Genomic DNA, 10,077 nt, shown 5'->3' on the forward strand with positions numbered 1-10,077 from the left:
AGTGATAGCACAGCTGGTAAGGCCAACCTGAGTTGATACCTAACATCCCATATGGTCCCCCGAGCACTGCCAGGAATTACTTCTGAGCATAGAACCAGGAGTAACCCCTGAACGCTGCTGGGTGTGATCCAACCCCCTTCCCATAAAAAGATATGTCAAGTTGGAGCAATAAAGAGTACCTTAGGAATGGATGCTGAGGCAGGAAGACAAGGCATGATGAGACTAACGTCTTGGAGCCATATGATTCTTTCATATTTGATGCTGGTCATGTTAGAAATCAAGTGGATAACCTCTGTCCTACAAGCTGCAGGGAATTTAGAAATAGCTTAGTTCCTATGATGCTGAGCCCTGGGTACATGTGTAAATAGGTAACATGGCTAGCACTGCAGAGATATGTCTGAACTCTAACTGGTATGCTTTTTGCTGTTGACTCATTTGCTATGCTTCAGAAGTCAGTGATGGGGAAAGTATCTGCTGCCTAATTTGAACCAGGAAATGATTGGTCTATATATGACTTCCATTAATGTTTTCCCTAAGAAATCCTGTTGTAGGGGCCCGAGAGATAGCATAGAGGTAGGGCGTTTGCCTTTCATGCAGAAGGATGGTGGTTCGAATCCTGGCATCCCATATGGTCCCCTGAGTCTGCCAGGAGCAATTTCTGAGCACAGAGCCAGGAGTAACCTCTGAGCGCTGCCGGGTGTGACCCAAAAACCAAAAAAAGAAAAGAAAAGAAAAGAAATCCTGTTTTTGGAAACTGGACATTAAACTGGAGTCTTCATTCAAAAGTAAATTTACTTTTGGAGCTTGCAACAGGGAATAAACAAGGAAAGATGACATTCCAGGACATTACAATGCTTACCACAGGCTTCCAAATATGGTACCTGGTACAGGTCCTCAAAATTTTGTAAAGTTTAATTCACTGTCACTATATACCTTAAATATAACTGTGGAAAACTTGTAATTCACATTAGTCACAATAAAAGATATTTTAAAAAAAATTTGTAAAGTTTGGGATTGGAGAGGTAGTATAATAGGTAAAGTACTTTCATTGCAGGAGCCAATTTGGGTTTGATCCTTGGCACCACATATGGCTTCTGAGATCTACCAGGAGTGATCCCTAAATGTAGAGCCAGGAGTAAGCCCTGAACATAGTTGAATGTATCCCCAGAAATAAACAAAAAGTTTCATGTACTCAGCCCTCCTAAAAATTTCTTCAAAGGACCAGAGAAATAATACTGGATTAGAGCACATGACTTGCATATGATTGATCCAGGTCCAATCTCCAGGCCTCCTGAGCACCAATTCAGAGCTCCTCCTCCTCCAAAAATGTCTTCCACAGGCATGACTACTTCTAAAGAAGGAAGAGCTGAGAAGGCTGCAATTAGGTGCAATGCATGGTACAGATATTTTCACATCAATTAGCTCATTGTCTTCTTCCATGAGTTAAATTAACAATAAATAAACTAAAGGGTTGGAGTTGAGGCTTTGTAGGGGGGAGGGGGAATGTATGCCTTGTATGCATGAGATCTGGATGCAACCCTCAGCACACACACACACACACACACACACACACACACACACACACACACACACACACACACACAAAGACAGCCCTGAAACTTGGAAAAGAATTTTAGTGACTTCTCCAAGGTCATGCAGGTACTCCATGGTATAGAAAAAAATTTCAACTCAGGTTTCTCTAGAGCTTGCTCCACTTCCATTCTCATGTCAAGCGCTCTTCGAAGTTTGTGAAATACACAAGCACCGGGCCTCTGCTTCCTTTGACAAGAACAGCTATTTCTGGTCTCTCCAACCTCTACCTTGTGATACACTCTCCAGCTCCACAGCCCCCCTTTCAAGGCAGTTGCATGATTACAGCCACAATCTTAGGATCCAGAGGGATTGCCCAATTATGAGTGCGAGGACCATCAGTGGGAAGGTTCCAGACTGACCTGGAGACAAAGAAGTGACCTATGCCCAGTTCCCACCACACTAGCAGCAATCAGTTCTCTGAGTTAGAGTGAAGAAGCTGGAGCTCACACAAAGCATTAATGACAGAGTCAAGATCCAAACAGAATCCCCTAATTTAGCCCTTATTCAGAGGTCTTTTTCTTTAGGGGTGCGGGGAGCAGGCAGGGGGATTTTGAGCCATACCTGTCACACCATTCAGGAACTATTTCTAGCTCTGTGATCAGTAGTGACCCCTGGCAATGCTTTGGGGCCCATACATGGAGCCAGGGGTTCAAATCAAAGTAAGCAAGGTGCAAGGCAAGTACTTGAACCCCTGTACTATCTTGCCAGCCCGAGATCTTCAAAGGAATGTGTCTAGTCTGAGCACAGCTTTAGGTAGTGAAGCTCCAACACTAATGCTCTCACAGAATGAATTTCTGCAGTACAGAAGAGAGGCTGGACCTGCACACAGCCTTGAGTTTTGATGCCTGGATTCTAATAACAAATAACCTCTCAACTCTCTTCTGCCAGGCTCTCTTATATAGTAGTCTTTTGTTTCCCGCAGATGTCCCAGGTTAATTATTTTTAAATAAATAATTATGTAGTCAGTAGTAGGGAAGAAGCTTCCCCATGACCCGTATTTGATCATCGAAGGGCTGGCCCTCTTCTTTCAGCCAAACTAAATAGGCTAAAACCTGCGTCTATTTGACTTGAGACTCAATCGATGGTGGGGACAGGCTGAGAGGTGGAAACACACCCAACTCCCAGCGTTATCACCACTCTCTCAGGAGCAGAGCATCTTGGGGAGGCAAATAACTGGTCAGGGAGACAGAGAAAGCAGGAGAAAAACAGTGTGAAGTCCAGTTCCTTCAAAAGCAAAGGACAAGAGGGCAGGGGCCACATCTCTCTTCCAACTTGCAAAGCATCAGGAGTTCCAGACAGGGAAGATGCCTTGGAAACTATTCTCAGTTGAAAACTTTTTTTTAATCCTATATTAGAATTGACTCTACATTCTCTAGAATTCTAGTTTTGAGGGAAATGCCTGAGGTCTTCATTCTTCATAATTCCTGCTTCAACCCTTCCCCATTATTAGACATTGTTTGTTTTCTCTGATGGGAAAATCACACTGTTAAGGAAGCTTTTGCTCTTGTGTTACAAGACGAAACTAAATTTCATGAAATGGTCTTTGTCTCAAGATTGTTGAGTTCACTATGGGTAAAGTTGGGAATGGGCCTGATTTGGCCTAGTGGCTTCCCATTAACTCACCGTTTTACCAGAATCTCTCCTTGATAGAAAGTTCTTTCTTCTCTCACTTGAGAACTCTGCTTCCTTCTTTTCTCTTAGGCCTAGTTCTGTCCACTGAGCTCACAAAAATTGGGTGTCTTCGTTCCAACAAGAGAACACAGTTCTCCAGAGAGCTATTAGAAGCTATTAGAAGGATCTTGATGAGAAGCAACTATCAGGGGAGTTACTCCTGGATTTGCACTCAGGAATCATTCCTGGAAGTAGTTGGAGGACCATTATGAGATGTCAGGAATGGAACTAGAGTCAGCTGTGTGCAAGGCTTGTGCCTTACACACTGTAATATTGCTCCAGTCACTAAAACCACTTTTTAAGTGGAGAAAAGCCTTTCTTTTATTCTTTCTTTCTTCCTTCCTTCCTTCCTTTTCTTCTTTTCTTTCTTTCTCCTTTCTTCTTTCTTTCTCTTCTGTTTCTCTTTTTCTTCTTCTTTCTTTCTCTTCTGTTTCTTTCTTTTTCTTCTTTCTTTCTTTCTTTCTCTCTTTCCTTCTTTCTCTTTCTCACTCTCTCTTTCTTTCTTTTGGATTTTGAGTCCACCTAGCAATACTCAGAAGTTACCCCTGATTCTGTACTCAGAAATCACACTCCTGGGGGCCGGAGCAGTGACACAAGCGGTAAGGTGTCTGCCTTGCATGCACTAACCTAGGACAGACCACGGTTTGATCCCCCCACGTCCCATATGATCCCCCAACCCAGGAACGATTTCTAAGCGCATAGCCAGGAGTAACCCCTGAGCATCACTGGGTGTGGCCAAAAAACAAACAGAAAAAAAGCACCCTGATATGCTCCAGGGTTCAATTGCCAGTCACATGTAAGGCAAATGCCTTACCTGTGTCCTTGGTCCCTTAAATGTTAGTTAGTTAGTTAGTTAGTTAGTTAGTTAGTTAGTTAGTTTCTTTGTTTGTTTGTTTGTTTGTTTGTTTGAGAAGGGATTTGGCAATACCTAAAAATGCTCAGGGGTTACTCCTGGTTCTGCATTCAGAAATCCTGGCAGTGCTGATTAAACCCTACCATTTACATGCAAGGCAAGCACCTTACCATCTATACTATCGCTGAAAAAGCCCTATTTTAATCCAATGAGATGTACTTAAGAATAGTCAAAGAAAAAATTAGGTAACAGAGGAATATAGAAGAAAATAAATAGGACTGATCAGGAAGTGTTGGAGATGTGGAAGTCTGTCTTTTTTTTTTTAGCCACCTTGATCCTGTTTCCTCCAAACTTTACCCCATACCAATAACCATTGAATTTCAGTGCTGCCCCACTGTCAACACTGTCTCTCCTGCCCCCAAAGCCCCTGAATCAAAAGACAGGGAAACAACCAATAGAAGAAGCCCACAGAACATGTATCAAGCCACTTCAAACAGGCTGTTCTTGAAGGTTAGAAGCCTGCTTTAGTATTTGTTTGTTTTCTGCACAGCCTCTTGAGCTCTAGGTCATATTAGACTTGGGCAATGTCCTTCAGAAGATCCAAGGAAAACTGGCTTGGGTGTCCTTTGACAAGCCAGGTCTTAGCAAATTAAAGGCTGGTCATGACAGCTTGCCTGACCTCTGTGGTGTGTGTATGGGGTGGGGGCATTCTGTAGCCTTCTTAGGAAGGTGGGGCTCTAGTGCAGACACAACACTGAGTAAGGGGGAAAACAGACTAATATGTTTTACAGATAATTTAATACAATGGGGGTTCAATTTGGGATGAACTAAGTAACAGGAGAATTGCAGTTAATACCATCTAGTGGCTCCAAATAGTCCATGCCTAGAGCATTTGATCTGCTTTCCCTGTGGGCAGGAACAAATGTTTTGGTAAAATTCAAAGCCCATACTGAGGACACACTTTCCCCTAAGTATTGAATGTCAGGTACCGTGTGCCCTGGCCTTCTCTGTTTCACAGGCCAACATGGTGGGATTTGACCTCTACAAACTGGATCCAGGTTTTTGATCCTTCTTGAGTTTCTCCAGTTGCCTAGTATCTGCCCAGGACTTCCCCTGTCCTGAGCACAGACCTCCTTTACGGTTCCCAAGCAAGTGGGAATTATCAAAGAAGAGACTGTAAACATGTCGGCAGCTTCCCTTCCTCACAGACCAGACTATCGGGGGTTACTAAGCATCTCTATCTTGCCTATGTGTGCCACCTGGCCCACCACATCCCTTCCCCGTACCCTGGAAATCAGCCAAGTACGACCCTGTCAAGGAAACATGTTTCACAGAACCTCCAAATGGTAATCCAACCTGTCCTGATTTGTCCATGTCCCCTAGCTATTAGGCTAACTCCAATAAAATAAATAAAAGACAGACCTATCCCTTTTACTTTAGCTCTTGTTAAGGTCACTCTTTGTCAAGGGGTAGATTTTGACTTTGTAATCCCAGATAGTCAAAAGATGCCAGGGAAGTGTTGCCAGAAAGCACTGGGGAGAGTGGGAGTGCCATATCTAGAGGTTTACTAATCTAAAATTGTAATCTTTAGGAGTAAACTAAATCTAAAGGAGTAATCTAAAGGATTTCTTCTGGTTCTGTGTTCATCTCTACTGGGTAAAGCTCCAGCAGGAAGAGAACTCCTAAAAAGAATTATGCAAAACAACAGCCAGTAGAATCCTGTAGCTCACTGGACAGAAGTTTACTGAGTGACTCCCATGCACCAGGAAACTAGAATGCAGCAAGAACAGAGCAAAAAAGATAGACAAAAACAACTTGCCTTCATATAATTTACATTCCAGAGGTTGGGGCCAGAAAGATAGTACAATGGGTAGGGTATTTGCCTTGTAGGTGGCCTACCTAGATATGATCCCTAGCTACCATATGGTCCAAGAGCACCACCAGGAGTAATTCCTGGGTGCAGAGCCAGCAGTAAACTCTGAGCATCGCTGGGTGTGGCCCCCAAAATGAAACAAAAACAAAACAAAACAAAACAAAACAAAACAAAACAAAAAGACATTCCAGGGGTTAGAGAGACACTACCTTTATGTAGTAAGAGTTAGTTCTCATGGGTAGGCTCAATAGAAGGAAACCCTATTTTCTTGTCCTCTACCCTTGAAAACAAGGGGAGCCGGGTGTTCTAGGCCCTGGAGGCACTAATGTTCCCTGCTGGGTCTGCCTTGTTTTGCAGGAGTGCGTTACAGCCAGCAAGGAAACAATGAAGTCACTTCCTCCTCTACCATCAGTCACCATGGCAACAGCGCCATGGTGACCAGCCAGTCCGTTTTACAGCAAGTTTCTCCAGCCAGCCTGGACCCTGGCCACAATCTCCTCTCACCTGATGGTAAAATGGTGAGTACACCTGGGCCATTGTAGCTCTGAAGCTGATAAGATAAGAGGCAAAACAAACACAACTTCTCACAAGGCCTGACTCAAACAATGAACCATTGTAACCCGCACAGGGGGAAATGGGGCTGTCCGGAGTTGGGACGGGAAGGTAGGAGCCGTGACCCAGCCTTTGGCGGGTGGAAGAGGTGTTCAGTTTGAACCCAGCCAATAAATCTGACAGAGCTCTGCTCTCATTTATTGATTGAATGCCTCATAAAGAAGCAAGCCGGGTGGGACACTGTTTGTCTTGGGGCTGCCAATGACATTTGGGTTGATAAAATGTTCATTCATCCCACCACCACCACCACCACCACCACCACCACCCTGCCATGCCTCCAGCCAGTTTTTAACCCAGAGAATTCCTCACCATGCAACAAGCTTACTATTTCTCCCAACCATGGTGCCGGCAAGAAGAATAATGAAGTGGGTGGCCTAGGTGGGAGGGAAGATTACAGTGCAAAACGTCCGATGTTGCTGAGGGAGTGGGTGAAGTTTCAGTGGCCACGGGTTCATAGCCCAGCTCTAATACTTAATTGTTGGGTAGTCTTGGGCAGGATTTTTAACTTGCCCTCGAGCTCTCTTTCCTAGAAAATGGAGGTTAATGACAACATGGCTATCACTGGAGGAAACAGATGTACTAGCACTGAAAACACTTAACACTGTTGGATTAATAAATATTTTTTGTTTGTTTTTAATTGGGAGGCCACATACAGCAGTGCTCAGGGCTTACTCCTGGCTCTGCGCTCAGGGATCATTCCTGGTGGTGCTCGGAGTACCCTCTGCCAGATCTGGGATAGAATCAGGGTCAGCTGTGCGCAAAGTATACATTTTACCTGCTGTACTATCACTCCATTCTAGGCCAGTAAAATTTTTATGGTGAAATGAGTGCAAATTTCTTGAAGAGATAGATCTATCTTTTCCATCTCTGTAAGCAACACAAGTCTACACCTAGTGGGATGTATTGCTGCCATGGTGAGGAATAGACTGTGTGGATGTGAGTTTTCAAGATTCTAATCCGTAATAACGCAAGAAAGAGCAGGGGGCAGCTGCTGAGGAGAGCACAGAAGCATTTCGACAATAGGAGGGTGGGAAGTGGAAAACTCAATTCTTTGGGTCATGCTCTGTTTCAGGGGATGGAGTAGCTGTAGGTTGGTAGAACTGTGCACATTTCCTCAAGGCTTCTGACCCCAAGGAGGTGGTGGCCTGCATAGGGGGAGGGGACAGGGAACAGATGCCACTTTAGACCTTGACGTGTGTGCTGTGTAGGCAACAGAGAAATGGTAGTGAGTCACAGGTGATTGAGTCCCCTGCTCCTGGGAGGAAAAACAAAGTGTCATTTCCGAAGAGAGCAGTGGCCCAGCTAACTCTAGTTTCAGGAGCCCTGGGCTGCTCTCTGGTTGTGGTCTTGGGATTTGACAGTGACAAACCGTCCTGTGGGAGTCATTCAACTGCCCCCTCTGGCCCTCCCTTCCGCCCTTCTGTGACTTCTTCCAGAAGAAACATGAGTGTTGTGAGTTCTCCAGTCACTTTAGCCAATGAGAAGGGTGGCTTGACTTCCCTAGAGAAGACATCTTGGCTTAGTTGAGGAAACCTCCCCAGTCTTCATTCCTATGGCCACAGACCCTGAAGCGCTCCCCTCCTTCCTCTGAGAGGAATTGCATCCTGGCTGCTGGTCCTCAGACATACTTTCTTCCCCTGTTCTGGCTGGCAGTGCTCTACTGGGCAGTGTATCATTGGATTGATAATTGACCAGGATAGCACACCTCAACCTTATCAGACACCTGGAAGCTTGTTTGCAAGAGCTAGCTATTCACTTGTCTCCGACACCCTGGCTCATATGTTATGTCACTATCACTGGATGTCCAAATTCAACAGTCTATTTTCTGTTAATATATAACAAGTCCATCCCAGATCTTAGTTCACCGAGGCAAGAGGAGAATATGGTTAAAAATAAGGCAGGGAGGGGGACCAGTGTATCCTCATCTTGGGCTCTATTATTTATCAGTAATTGGCTGGACATTGCTTAACATCAGCTTTTTCGTCTGTAAAATGGGAATAATAACAGCTGCCTCATAGGGCTGGTATGTGTATTGCTTATAGCCTGCCTTTCTTGGGCTCAGCCCTATCTAAGGCATGACTCTCTCTGTGTTCAATTTCCAGTAGGACATGCATTTGAAATCTCCCAGGGATAATTTTGGAAATGATACACCCCATATGAGTTGTTTTTGTGGCACTGTCTGTTCACCCAATGACATGCATTGATGCGTTGAAAAGAAAAAAGAACTATCAGGCGTGAACATATTCTGTGCTTGTGGTTGATTTTTTTTTAATTCCCCCAATTCCCAAACCTTGTTTTTTTCTTAAAAATAAAACAAAAACATATACAAAGAACCAAGGAGACAGTGCAGGAGTTAAGGTGCTCACCTTGACATATCCAACCTTAGCTCATTCCTTGATACCACTGAGTGATCCCTTAGCACCACCAGTATGCCCTCACCCAAAACCAAAACAAAACACATGTTGGGAACCAAGGTGAGAACCCCAAGGACTGGAACACATGCCTTGAATACTCAAGGTCCTGAGTTTAAGTCCTGGCAAGTTATGTTATGTTAAGTTATGTTATGGCCTCTAAGCACCTCCAGGTGTGGCCTTGATGACACCCAGTATTGTATTTCTGGTTCTAGTACTAAACACATCTAGTACTAGACCCATATCACTAAAACAACTAAGCTTTCCTTTTTTTTATGGTTTTTGGGCCACACCCAGTGACACTCAGGGGTTACTCCTGGCTATGTGCTCAGAAATCGCTCCTGGCAGGCTTGAGGGACCATGTGGGATGCTGGGGATTGAACCCAGGTCATCCTGAGCAGCCAGCCACCTGCAAGGCAAACACTCTATCACTGTGCTATTGCTCTGGGCCCACCCGAGCTTTTCTTTTTTCTTTCCTTCTTTCCTTCTTTTTTCTTCCTTTCTTTTTTCTTTCTCTCTCTCTCTTTTTTTTTTTTTTTTTGTCTTTTGTTTTTTGGGTCACACCCAGCAGGGCTCAGGGGTTACTCCTGGCTCTACACTCCTGGCAAGGCAAACTTACCTCCATGCTATCCCTCCAGCCCCATCTTTCTCTTTCTTTTCTTTTTTACTTCCTTTCTTTTCTTTCTTTCTTTCTTTCTTTCTTTCTTTCTTTCTTTCTCTCTTTCTTTTCTTTTTTACTTCCTTTCTTTTCTTTCTTTCTTTCTTTCTTTCTTCTTCTTTCTTTCTTTCTTTCTTTTCCTTTTTTCTTTCTTCTTTCTTTTCTTCTCTTTCTTTTCTTCTTTCTTTCCCTTCCTTCCTTCCTTCCTTCTTTCCTTCCTTCCTTCCTTTCTTTTTTTTCTTGCCATACCTGGCAGTGCTAAAGGGTTACTCCTGGCTCTCCAGTAAGAAATTACTACTGGCAGGCTTAGGGGACCATGTGGGATGCTGGGGATTGAGCCCAGGTCAGCAGCATGCAAGGCAAACACTCTACGCACTGTACTATCACTCTGGCCCTTTCTTATTTC

General features: G+C 44.2%; 1 protein-coding gene across 1 annotated transcript in view; it reads left to right on the forward strand.

Annotated features, from left to right (window-relative positions):
* HNF1B (HNF1 homeobox B) overlaps positions 1-10,077 on the forward strand; it is a 62,818-nt gene that overhangs the window by 35,951 nt on the left and 16,790 nt on the right. The window contains exon 5 of the mRNA XM_049790810.1: positions 6,348-6,508. Within this exon, the coding sequence (XP_049646767.1) occupies positions 6,348-6,508 (161 nt within the window). The remainder of the gene's footprint in view (positions 1-6,347; positions 6,509-10,077) is intronic.

Source organism: Suncus etruscus, chromosome 1, assembly GCF_024139225.1.
Source record: "Suncus etruscus isolate mSunEtr1 chromosome 1, mSunEtr1.pri.cur, whole genome shotgun sequence".
Lineage (NCBI taxonomy): Eukaryota > Metazoa > Chordata > Mammalia > Eulipotyphla > Soricidae > Suncus > Suncus etruscus.